The 13,312-nt window shown below is 41.8% G+C and overlaps 1 protein-coding gene across 1 annotated transcript; it reads left to right on the forward strand.

Moving 5' to 3' along the window:
• The first annotated feature begins 3,860 nt into the window (after window positions 1-3,860).
• Window positions 3,861-11,927, forward strand: LOC122767966 (adenylate kinase isoenzyme 1-like). Its single transcript, XM_044023543.1, has 5 exons — window positions 3,861-3,894; window positions 4,416-4,579; window positions 9,805-9,930; window positions 10,437-10,619; window positions 11,202-11,927. The coding sequence occupies exons 1-5, from the start codon at window positions 3,861-3,863 to the stop codon at window positions 11,274-11,276; spliced, it is 582 nt and encodes a 193-aa protein (XP_043879478.1). The 3' UTR covers window positions 11,277-11,927.
• The last annotated feature ends 1,385 nt before the right edge of the window (window positions 11,928-13,312 follow it).

The following is a 13,312-nucleotide window of genomic DNA, read 5'->3' on the forward strand; positions in this document are numbered from 1 at the left end:
GGGAAATGCTAATGTGACGAGTCACTGGTGTTGCTGCTTTTAGTTATTTTCTCCTTTTCCTCTCTGTTCTCTTTATGTTCTCAACCCACTGATCCTCTCTCGCTCTCTCACTTCAATCTTCCTCCGCTCTGCACAAAATTACCCTTATTTCTTTCTTCTTTTTTTGGCTGAAAGAGACCGTGTTACTTGCTATGAATTGATGCAATGGCATTTTGGCTCTTGAGTGAAACTGGATGTAAAAAGAGTGCTTGTGTTAAACGGTGATTTAAAAAGCAAGTATTTAATAATACAGTTGTTTCATAAGGAGTTTTTATCAGGATGTAATTATGTGGCTCCTGATTGAGAGTTTTTTGTAGCCCCTTAAGCCCACATTCAATTCAATTTTATTTGTATAGTCAATTCACAACATACATTAACTTGAGGCAGAGAAACCCAACAATTCACACAATGAGCAGACATTAGGCATCAGTGGAGAGGAAAACACTCCAATTTAAAGGGAAGAAACCTTGACAGAACCGGACTCAAAGATGTGCAGCCATCTGCCCCGACAGGTTGGGGTGAATTGAAAGAGGGAGGACAAGAGGGAGGGGAGGTAGAGACAGAAGAGAGAGACGAGGAGCAGAAATTCAACAGTTGTGTCAAGTTATCAGTTGTGAAACAGTGATGACATGTCATTTATACAAGCAGCAGCAGAGATTGTTGATCAAGAGTTATACTGATATCAACTTTAATGACTGTTTTTAAGACATATTTACAAGGACACATTATGTACACTACAGTATACTCATAATTAGAAAAGAAAAAATAAATAATAATAGCAATTCCCTAAACAATAAGGATCATCTGCTTAGATATAATGTGTATTTTTCAAAACTAGTCTTGTTGAAAACTGGTCACTGACTGAATAATCAACCTGTTTATGTCAGAAATATTTATTTATTTTGATATTTTCATGTTTTTTTGTTTGTATCTTAGAAAAATCTCATTATAAATATATGATATATAATATTATTATTGTTAGTGGAGGTTTATTTCTGCCGCAGCCCATGTCAGACTGATTTTATATTTTCACATAAAAACCATGACCTGTTGAGACTTCAGAGAGAATTTAATTATGAAGTTAGGCTGCACACACAAATTAAATTACTGCAGAGATTTTTTTCTCCTCTCTCATTTTTCATTCTCATCTCTGTCTGCCACTCCATCTCTTTCTAATATATTCCATTCTCGTTTTGGCTCTTATTGTGAACGGCGCTGAGACCTGAAGGAGCTGCACAGCTCTTAGAGGGGAAAGTAGAAGGTTGAAACACTTAGCAATATTGTTCTGATTTGTCATGCTGCTGTTTTTCATGTTTCTATACCTTTTCAGTTTTCATGCCGACTAATAAGTAATAAAAACAAAAATGCATGAAATGACTACTTTCACAATAATGTAGTTTTTAATATTGGCTCTTTTTTATCTTATTTATTGTTTATGATCCTTGGTTTTATGTTTTTATTTAATTTACTACTACTGTACTGTTACTATTACCTCATTGTTACTTTAGAAAAAGCATGATTTTACTTTAATATTATCTCCTTATTACTGCACTGTTTAACAATGTTATTACCAAGCTGCAAATTAAATAAGAACTGAAATCCTGTACCTGAGGTTTTTTAACAATATCATGTTTTTATTTGTAAAAAAAGAAAGAAAAGAAAGGACATTTGTAAGTTGTACTTATCACTACAATAATTATAAGTATGTCATATAAATACCACAGTTCTGTATAAAGGACAATAACTGTAGTATTACCATAGTATTATTAATATATAACACAATTAGTATCATGTTATTATTTTGAATTCATGTTGTGTGTGTATAATTTGCACTGAAATAATGTCCATGAGATTTTGTTTATTGGTGGAACATGACCCCAAGAAGGAAGGCGTTAAATAACGTCATCCTGGACACTGACTGAGGTTTTCTTGTTTTTCTGTATTTTATCTGTTATAGAAACACAGTTGAGAGTTGAGCAGCACAGAGAATTCACAGATTGGTTTTATCTGCTCTAACTCTGAGGGTCAGGTAAATTTCATGCTGATTTCTGCAGCAGAGTTGAGTCTCATTCTTCCTGAACTACTGCAGAAGACTAACAAGCCTCTCTGGGTTTCAGCCTCGGCCCTGCTGGGTCATTATTTCACTTCCCAGAGAAGGTGATAAAAAGCAGCAGAGGAATAGTCAGAGTGAGTCAATGTGTGGAGGCTATGAGGAGCATTTTCAGTAGTAACATGTGCTGAATGCACAGTGAATGAATCCTCAAACCTCCTCCTCCTCCATTCTGGACATTTTCTGACTTCACTGTTGTCTGTGGTTAAACCCGAGCTCTGCTCCACTGTCTCTCTGAGGGAAATGGTGATGAGGGCGTTTGTTTTTGAAGGCGGGCGGAGGGCAGCGACTCTCACAGAATACTGATGAATGTGAAGCACATGGTGAGCTTTATTACAGTGCTCGAGGGTTGGTAAGTTATGATAAATCACTCGGCGCAGCTTCATGGCCAAGTGATGCAGTTAACCTGTGATAAAACACAGTCAGGCACGTACACCTGGATGTTTCCAGCGCTCACAAAGTTGTAACGTGTGTGTGTGTGTGTGTGTGTGGATACAGAACCCACAACATAGGAGGGTTCAGGCGAGAATCAAGGTTTAATTAAACATACTCATGCAGGGTTCAGTACAGGAGCAGGCAATCAGATGGAGCAGAAATTAAAAAAATACTGGAGACTCTTGCAGGTAAAGGAATCAAACAACCATGCTGCTGACGAGACGGGTGAATGATATAATTGTGATGACAAAAAAAAGACCTGAGACAGATGTGTCGTAAGGAAATACAGGGGTGATCATTGTATGACTCACTATTATTTTATTTAATTATTAATTTGTTTTCCAATTGTTACAAACGCATTAATGCTGAGAAATATTTATTTGTTATTGAGGGTGCATTCACACCAGCTCCTTCTTCATCAAAACTTCCATGGTTCTGAGGCTTTTGAGTTGTAACCAGAACCAGAACTGTGTCAGTGTTTGGATCTAAAACTGAAGGAGGTGAATGATTCCTAAACACAATAACATACATGTTTATGTGACACATCAACACAACAGCGTGTCCATTTGTTTAGATACAAGCTAATATCCATGTTTTTATAGATATAGATATATATATACATATGTATATATATTGTACTTTTTAATTGAGTTTTATAAGAAGACAAGGACAGAAACAGACGACATGCTCACAATGAAGCATAAGGACATAGTAACAGATGTTCAGTTCTATTACAGGAACAAATATTTATGCCACATATAAACGAGCTGTCCAACTGCTCATAAACACCAGTGTTTGTTTGTTTTTTAAAGTGAATCTTCCGAAGATAAAACTTATTTCATGACTGGTCACAGGATAGTTGTACAGACGGTGAAGGAACAGAAATGAGAGTTTGTGTTTTCTTCATCTTTCAGACACTGGCCACAGCTGTACCTCACCCTCCTCGCGTATTAAAGTACCTAACTTTAATACTTCTATCACCACTAATTACATTTCACACCAGCAGCCTGTGTTTAATATTCCCTCTCTCACATTAGAGCTAATTGTATATTACACACAGGCTTTGTCTGCAGCTCTCTGCTGTCCTCCATTAGTTACAAACATGTGTTCATGTATTTGTTGCTTTGTGAGGACCAGAAATTGTACCATACAGAGTGAGGACATTTTGGCTGGTCCTCACTTCTATAAACGGCTTTTTTGGTTAAGACCTGGTTTTAGGGTTAGAATTGGGTTTAATTTAGTAGTGATGGTTAAGGTTAGGGTAAGGGGCTCGAGAATGCATTATGTCTATGAAGGTCCTCACTCTGCATGTGTGTGACCTAGTCAGGAGCAGTCCTCTTCATGGAGACCACAACCCTGTCCTCAGAACCTGATTTCTGAGAACTGGTTAAATCCCAAAAAGCGTCACATGAAGACAAGCGGACATATTAGATAGATATTAATGTTGACGTTCGAGGGTGGAGTCTTTATTTGGTGAGTCTTTTGTTCACTCATTTATCTTCTACCACTTTATCCTCCACATGAGGGTCGCGCGGGGGCACAGGGGGAAAAGGTAGTGTACTCCCTGGACAGGTTGGAGCTCATCACAGGGGACACATAGAGACAAACAACCATCCACTCTCACATCTTACAGTCAGTTTAGAGTATCCAATTGACCTAATTCCCATGTTGCATGTTTGGGAATTACCCAAACACACACAGGGAGATCATGCAAACTCTATGCAGAAAGGCTCTTGTTCTGACCGGGTCTCAAACCCACGACTTCTTACTGCAAAGGCAAGAGCGCTAACTACACCAACCGTGGTGGCCGGGTGTGTGTCTGTGCTCTCAGGTGGTCCAGGCTCGGGGAAGGCGGTCCAGTGCCAGCGGATGGAGGACAGGTTCGGCCTGCGTCATGTGACCCTGGGCGACCTTCTGTGTAACGAGCTGCAGTCTCACAGCGAACGAGGGCGCCACCTGCAGGAAGTCCTGGAGAGAGGAGAGCAGCTGCCCAAGGTCAGTGTGGAACGCTGGCACAGAGTCCTTAATGAAACAGTTCACGCAGCATCTCCACACCGTGTGAATTTGACATGTTAAGTGACATTTATGGGGTTTTATCCACACTTTCCCTCAGTGAGCATCATTTCGAGAAACGCCTTAATTCATACACACGCTGTATAACGCTGCAGTACATATGCCAGGCCTGTATGTGGCGCTGTAACCCTGCCACAGAAGTACACCCACAATGGAGAAGGAGCCGTGGAGCATGCGCGCTGTGTACAAACTATTGGAATAAGAATAGATTACAACGTATACAACCACAGAATGAACCAGGCAGGGGGACTGATGACAGAAAATGAAATGTTATCATAAAACAAATAGACAGAAAGTAGATGATAATGACGAAGATAGCAACAGCTCCAAAAATATCATTTTAGGGCTCCCAAAACACCGGTTCCATTAGGGGAAAAACTGAGACAATACAGCCCTTTAAACTCTGGTCCTAAATCACACCCTAAGACATGTCCTTCAATGTCCAGCTCACTTTGAAGACAGCAACATGTGACTCTCACAGTAATGCTGCTGCTGCTGCTGCTGCTGCTGCTACGACCCATTTTTACAGCATCAAATCATGACCATTTATTTCTACGTCAGCAACAGCCCGAGCCCGAGGCTTCGTTTTTTCAGGTTGTCTGTCTTATTCTTGTCAAAGACCAGATTGCGAGATCGTCTCGAGGGGAATGCTTTTCAAATTTGGCACAAGATCAAGGATGAAGTGATTAAGTTTACGCTGGTCAAAGGGGTCACAAGTCCAGGTCACTGAGACCCCAAAAATCCCACTTTGTTAGAATTCTTTTTAAATCTGGCAGAAACATTCACGTTGGACTCAGTGGTGAGCTGATTGAAGGCCACAGTGACCTAACAAAATGTTCCCTTCAGGAAGCCTGGAGGGAATCATCCGCCACAAACATTCACTCAAGTCAACATATGAGTCTGGAAGAAAAACATGTGTAGCACATTTTCTGTAACTTGTTAGAACAAACTTTCCTCCTCCTCCTCCTCCTGGTGTGACGCTGCATAGATGTGTCAGCACAATGGTTTTTAGCGGCTGACGTTTTTCCTGCTGACAAGCACGGAAGGGATCGTTTACGCACACTGCACACTGTGTCGTGCCTTAAAAATGACATGCTACAGTCTGTGAAAGAGAACCAGCCCAGTGTGACATTCACATACAGTTATCACACAGTCTAGTCTGAGCAAAGATGACCCAGTTGTTCAGTCGAATCCAGTTTTACGTCGACACTGGGAGATTCTCCGGTCTATAAGTCATACTGATGGAACTGTTGTGAGTTTGTCGACTTTGCGCCGGCACCTCAGGACTTTGCGGATGTTCAGGCGGAAAGAACACTGGGATCTGCTGGAGATCGCAATGTTTGTCCGAGATTGATTGAGTAACTACGGCGTGCTTCATGGATATAAAATGATTCACTTGAAATGCGTGCAGGCTGGCTGCGTCGTGACACAGGAAGCAATCCGTAGAGATTGTTAAAGAGGAGGGCTAGTGGGCTCCATGATCCTCCTGGAGCTTCTCATCTACAGAAGCACGTGGCAACCAAAGCAAAAAAAACAAACAGAGCCTTTTTAAAAATGATTTTAGGTGATTTTTCAGACCACGGGATGTTTTTTGTAGCAGTCTAATCAAATACTGTATTTTTAAAATGCTATTGAGGGGGGTGCTGGTGCCAATCCCAGCTGACATGGAGACAAACAAACATCCACTCTCACACTCACTCCTACGGTCACTTTAAAGAGTCCAATTTGCCTAATCCCCAAATCTGCATGTGTTGTTTCCGGAAAAAACCCACACACACACACACACACACACACACACACGGAGAAAGAGTCAGTCCACACACACACACACACACACACACGGAGAAAGAGTCAGTCCACGCACACACACACACACACACACACACACACACACACACACACACACACACACACACACACATATATATACATGGAAAAAACAGGATGCATAGAAGAGTGGTTTTGAATTGGTGGTAAAAACGCTGAAGAGAAAAGTGAAAGAATGAAAGGATGTCACAGCTCCACCGCCGTCACCACACCCACACTCTGTGATTGACAGGTGATCTCAGCGTAAAGGAGAAGTGCCAAAACATAACCGCAGTGAGAACTGAGCGATAAACTGTGCAAGCTGAATAATAATTAAAAAAAAATGAGATCTCGCACATTAATATTTCATGAAGACGGGGAGCTGAAGATGAAGCGTCGTTGGAAAAATGAAGGATGAAACACCTGATACGTAACATGTTTTCCTGCCAATGGCCTAATGAAATAAACAGAGGAGAGTTTGAATCATACATACAGATTACACTTTTATGCATATTTTTGTACCAGACGCATCCACGGTTCACAGGAAACGCGTTTACCGGGAAGACGGACGCTGTCGTGCTCATCAGCTCAGGGAGTCAGTCTGTCCCTGACTTGTTAAAAACATAATTTTGTTTTCCCGCAAACAGCTGTGACGTCAGTCTTTATATGGAAGACAATTTAGGGAGAGAGAGGACATCCAGGTCACCTTTTAATGCCAGATGTGAACAGTCCTATTTAGAGATTTGAATCCTTAGTGCTCACCGCTGCTGTGGGAATTATACACAACTCCTTACATGGACATCCTCGGGGTGTGTGTTTATATGTCTCATCTTCAGGCTTTACTAAATGTTATATTGCATTTAAAAAATGTTTTTCCAAATTTCATAATATTCAATCGTACTTTTTGCTCAGGTGTTTATATAGTTGGTAAAAAAAAAAAAAGAGGAAAATAATAATTTCATCAGATTGCTTATAGGTGGTGCTGAAAAGAAAGGATGTAAGAGATTCTTATATACACTTAAACATAGTAATGGCAAAAAGCAGCCTAAATGCTTAATACCAGATCCAGAAACAGCCTCAGCAGCACTTTGCATTTCTGTAAGTGCATTAATACTTTAACTCTGGTCTGCTGTTGCTCTTTTCAGTGCACGTCTGACCGTCCATCGCTGCAATTTAACCTGTTTGTCAGTCATTCAGCGAAGGATGTCACCCTCAGAGACCAGGGAGGAGAAATGACGACATTCGGTTGTGAAAAGGGGCCACGCGGTTGTTGTGGTAGATAATGGATGGTTCTGAAAAGATTTTTTTCTCAAGAGCATCCGGGGCCCAGGGTGTCTCTCATCTGCAAACTATTTGCACTCGATTGCTGTATAAACATAGTGGCACATATGCGCATATGTGCATATAAACATATACAGTGCTTCACAAATGTATTAGACCACCTGCCATCAAAACAAGAAAACAGAAATATTTCAAAAACTACTGTAATTTAAAAAAAAAAGTTGTTTATTTGGAAAATAAACAAAGCATAACATTCAACCACAAAAAAAAAAAAATTCTGTTCAGGATTACAAGTAAATAACTTTAATTTGACTTCTTAATCAAGAAATCATTATGTGCTTTATTATTTTTTATGGGTTCTTTTGGAAAAAAACAAAAAAAATGTTTAATCATTTTGGTTGTGCTTCTACAGACTGGAACTAATATTAACCATTACAGAAACAGAAAAAGTGCTGGTAATTTAGAGCAGCTGTGGCATAAATCTTACACTGGGTGATGGTCTAATACAATACAAAGAACGCTGCTCATTCCTACACACTAGACCTTCAAGTTCATTATGAAGTATAATTCACTTTTGACTTATAAAGAGACATATAAAAAGAAGCCATGCGGAGATTTCCTTTCTGTGGTCTCGGTGGTTTTCAAACCCGGCTGAGCTGTCTAAGCTTCTTACAGCACATTAAGGTCATGTCCCATGCGTTCACTGCCAAATGCTTATTTTTATGTGTATGTGAGTGAGACGGTTATGAAGAGAGAGATGGTGATTTAAAGCGGGATGAGTAATCCCCACACTGGGATTAGTGAAGTGCACCTCAGCAGGTTCACATCACAGGATGAAGAGGAGAGAAAAACACAAAAAAAACAGCCACCTACATCACAGTTTACAGGCTTTATCTCAAAGTGAGATAAAAAAAAAAAATGCTGTTGTGTGCGTCTCGCTGCCATTAAAAATCGACACGGCGGTAAGTTAGAAGAAAATGTTGTGCTGTCGTGTTGCCTGGCAACACAGATAGTGCAATTTAGTATTCTCTGTCAAGTGAGATCCCTCAGCAGACCATCATCGGCTGCCCGTCTGGTCACATGCGTTTGCACGGATGCGGACGGAAACAAAAAGCCTTAATATTTCATGTGTTTACAGCAGCAGAAGTGGGAGAGTGGGTGTGTGAGCACTCACGGAAACTCAGTTAAAAAGCATCGAATGTAACGAGGGACAGAAGACAGACAAATGAGACAACGCATGTATCAAGAGTTTGACGCCCAAAACACACCAGGTGTCCAGGTGAGGATGTAAACAGGGCTCAGTCCCAGGTCCCACTGCACTCACTGTCCCTACAGGTCCTTGAAATCCTTGAAAACTTGTGAATTTGGAAAAACATTTACAAGGCCCTTGAATGTTTTTTCAAATGGCCCTAAACAGACACGGGTCATTGAAAGTGCTTGAATTTTGTGCACTAAAGAAGTTAAGTTGATATTTGTTTGTTACGACGCCACCTACTGTTTCATGCCCTGCATTGCTCGGTGTACACAGACTCTCTCATGACGTGAGATTAGTAAGAAGTAATAAGTAAGACAGAGCAAATGACGTGATGCCTGGGAAATAAAAGAAAATCAAGATCTCAAAGGACAATCACTTGTCCAGATGCAGAGCGTCCTGCAAATCAATATATGTGGACGTCATGGACAAAGCGGCTCTTGAAAGTTGTCCTCCCATTTTAAGCTGTGTCAGCACATTCAGTCCTGATGTCAACCAAGGTGTGGGAACCCTGTAAAAAGTGATAACAGTTTAGTAAACAAGGCCACAAGTACTGATGTGATATTACGCATTCATTATGCATAATATTAGCATCGTTTTGGAGGTTTCAGATGGGTGACGTGGTGGAAAATGCTTTTTTAATAATAGATGCACACCGTGGTTTACTTCTGAAATCAAGTTGTGATTTCTTTGTTATACTGAGCAAAGATTATACACAGATTGGAAACACATGCAACCTGTGCATGGGTAGGACTGACCTCTGACCTCCTGGCATTTGTGTGTGTGTTTGAATTTCATCCTTTTTCAGGACACAATGCTGGAGCTGCTGTGTGACGCCGTGGCGTCGTCAGTGCAGCAGCAGCGGCCGGGGAAAGGTCTCGTGATCAGCAGCTTTCCCAGAGACCTGCAGCAGGCGGAGGAGTACGAGGCCAAGGTCAGAGCTGAGAGAGAGAGAGAGAGAGAGAGCGACTGACGGGACAGGAGGTGTGGTGTGGTCAGGAACAGCGTTTCCCAGTCCTGGTCCTCCCTGCGTGGATGTTTCCTTGCTCTAACACACCTGATTGAAATGAATGGGTCGTTAACAGACGGCTTATGACGAGCTGACCGTTTGTATCCGGCGTGTTGGAGCAGGGCCGGGGCCCCCCCGAGGACCAGGATTGAGAAACACTGGTCAGGAACACAGGTTACTCGCCCGCAGACGTTGGTTTTAAAGAGTGAAGAGAGGAGTCAGAAGGGAAAAGAAACACGTTTCACATGCAGCACTGACACCAGCTTGAGAAATGACAATTAAGTATGACTCATAGTAATAAGTGTGGAAGTAATGGTTAGGAAAAGACAAGAAGAGAATTAGAACGACAATGACTTTTTTAGACAGTGACGAGAATGACATTTTTAAAACACACACACTGACTCCAGCTTTCCCTGTGCCTGGTGTGTCAGATGGGTGAACCCAGCGCCGTCCTTCTGCTGAGCTGCTCCCCCGACACCATGTCCAGCCGCCTGCAGTGCAGAGGCAGATCTCACACAGACAGAGAGAGCGCCACACACAGGCGACGTGAGAGCTTCTGCAACAACAGCCGGGAGCTGGCTGCACACTACCAACACAAGAGGCTCCTGCACACGGTAACGACAGAGACACTACACACACACACACACTCGGCTTCATGTCACGCCTGAATCACATGTTAAGTGTATTTATTACCATATTGCAAGTGACTTTTTCCCCACCCTGGTGCCCCAGGTTGGGCACCATGGACTTAAATCCCGTTTCTTCTCCATTCTGATGCCAATTTGTTATCATGCGATGGGCAGATTACATGTAGAGTTTTCAATAATTCTCACACCAGATACTGTTTTTGTCTTGATTGTTCTGTAGAGATTACGTTGCGATGTTTTCACAGAGACTAACTCACTGTGTATTCTGTTCCTCTGCTGTGTCCACTAACATGACGGTCAAAAGATAATCAAGCAGTTTCTGGTTGGGGTCGACGGTCCCTTTGAAATGAGCTGTTTGAACCTTTAAATGTCACATCAGGTGTACGGGAGACTGGGACTGTGTGTGTGTGTGTGTGTGATGGGGGTATGGACTATTGAATGTCACAACAGGTATTGAGGTCATCAGTCTGCTGAGCGCGCCCACCGCTGTCCACGACATTATTGTCATTTCAAAGGCCTCGTCTGAACTTGTTTGTCTGTCGTCTGCAGATCGATGCCGAGAAGTTGCCAGATGAAGTGTTCACGCAGATCTGCCAAGCGCTGGAATCCAGTTTCAACATGTAATTTCTACACTTTCCTCAAATACCACTCAAACACCCCCACCCTCTTCTCAAAGTCCGTCTGTTAAGACCTTTTCTCTCCGTTTCTGACCCCGGCGCAGACCTGGTATTAACACCAACTCTCCGAGTGATCCAATCACATCCAGATGACACACACAAAGTTCAGTTGTGAACGCCCCCCCCGATCCGTCCTGAATGCAGATCTGATCACATAAACTACATTCAGAGGAGGCCACATTCCACATTAGAGAGCCGACTACTTCCTCTGCTGACGTCCTCTTGCGGTTTCACAGTATTATTACACTGATCAGCACTCGTTGACTTATTCATAGCCATCGCCACAATATTAACACTGATCAACACAAGAGTTCTCCTTCTGTTAGAGCAGCATGAGTACAGCTTTGATTCATTCACTCAAGCTTCTGAGGGGTTTGGGGGGTTAATGCAGAGAGCCAAGTCAGAGACACTAAACGTGTCTTTATAATCGTCACACACAGGTGTCAAACTCAAATGACCTGGGGGCCAATGAGTGTCACATCATTTCATCATATATTGAAGATTTTCATGGTGATATTTCAGAGGATTTCAAAGTAAAAAGTGCTCGTTTTGATGAATAAAAACATATTTAGAACACAAAATAAGTCTGTTAGTGTCAAAGACACTAAAATTCACTAAATAATAAGGTGGACAAGTGTAATTTTCACATAAAACAAGCCAAACCAAATGTCTTATTATTACTATTGTGAAAGTATTGCTAGAAAAAATATATATAGATATATATATATCTATATATATATGCATACAAACATCTATATACATATTAATGTATAGATATAAAAAGAAAAGAAAACAGAGTTGGCTCACTTAGAATACCAAAAATAGACTTAGTCCCTGTCCTAACTTGCCCGACAACATGAATTGCAGCTTTTTGGAAAAACTGCTGCAAAGTCAGGAAACTTTGGTCGAAACTATCACGAAATCCTGAGTGTTACCGTGTTTTTTTTTCCTCTCTCTCCCGCTCTATCATGCACAGACGCACCAATAGAATCATGTCGACGTCAGACACAAGAAATCTAATTTTACAGTCCCAATATCAGTGTGTATTTGAATAAAGTGCAGAGGAAGACACATTCCATCTCCTGCAGTCACAGGGCGCAGGCTAATGCCAGGTGTGAACAGTCGTCACAACTCTGTCCACATGTGATAAGACCACCGAGGCTAATACCAGGTCTAACCTGGAACACATCATCTCACACCTTCACCAGAAATACCTATCATTGAACTTTAGTCTGCATGTCCCAGCATCCTCCCAGCATCCTCCCAGCATCCTCCCAGCGTCCTCCCAGCATCCTCCCAGCGATCAGTGACAACTTCTCTCTGCTTTTGATGCTGCCAAAGCACCAGTTTGTTAAACTCTGCTGCACCTTCTTGCATCGTCTCTTTCTTTCTCTCTCTCTCTCTCTCTCCTACATCAACCTACAATATATGCTGCCAACTGCCAGACGGAGGCACATACATGTACAGAGAAATTAGCATTCCCCGCTGTGACTGAGCGCGTTTCTCCAGTTGAACGTGACGGGGGTTCAGTGGGGGCTCCGTGGCTGCCGGAAAAGTGAAAAATGTCCAGCATGTGTTAAGGCTCTCATGCACAGCAACATGCTTCACCGTCGTGTCACGAGCATGCACAAATTACAATCAAGCTTGACTGCCTTTAATTTTCCTGCATTAAATAAGAAACGGCAGAGTATTTAACAATATTGCATTTGTATGTTTTTAAGCTCATCGTTCAAGTGCTTGTTTGAGTCTGGTATTTAACATTCAATAAAGACAGTGCATTTGCTAAACGGAGGATTTCTGCGTGTGCTTTGGTGTTTGGTGTGTGTGTGTGTGTGTACAGTAGGGGCTTGTGAACATCAGTGATCTGATACTGCCATCTGCTGGTGAGGGAAAGGAAGATAAGAAAGAGAGAAGAGTGGAGTGCTTAAATTGAATTACCAAAAATAAAAAAGGGCCCTCTCTAAAACCTGTAGAGACAACCTC

Source organism: Solea senegalensis, linkage group LG4 (genome assembly GCF_019176455.1).
Source record: "Solea senegalensis isolate Sse05_10M linkage group LG4, IFAPA_SoseM_1, whole genome shotgun sequence".
In the NCBI taxonomy this organism is placed as follows: Eukaryota; Metazoa; Chordata; class Actinopteri; order Pleuronectiformes; family Soleidae; genus Solea; species Solea senegalensis.

Bases quoted from the DNA above. Each gene is read 5' to 3' on its own strand.
- LOC122767966 (XM_044023543.1), top strand. From the start codon at position 3,861: ATGCATTATGTCTATGAAGGTCCTCACTCTGCAT. The intron at 4,580-9,804 runs GTCAGTGTGGAA...ATCCTTTTTCAG, and splicing joins GAGGAGAGCAGCTGCCCAAG to GACACAATGCTGGAGCTGCT. The intron at 10,620-11,201 runs GTAACGACAGAG...TGTCGTCTGCAG, and splicing joins ACAAGAGGCTCCTGCACACG to ATCGATGCCGAGAAGTTGCC.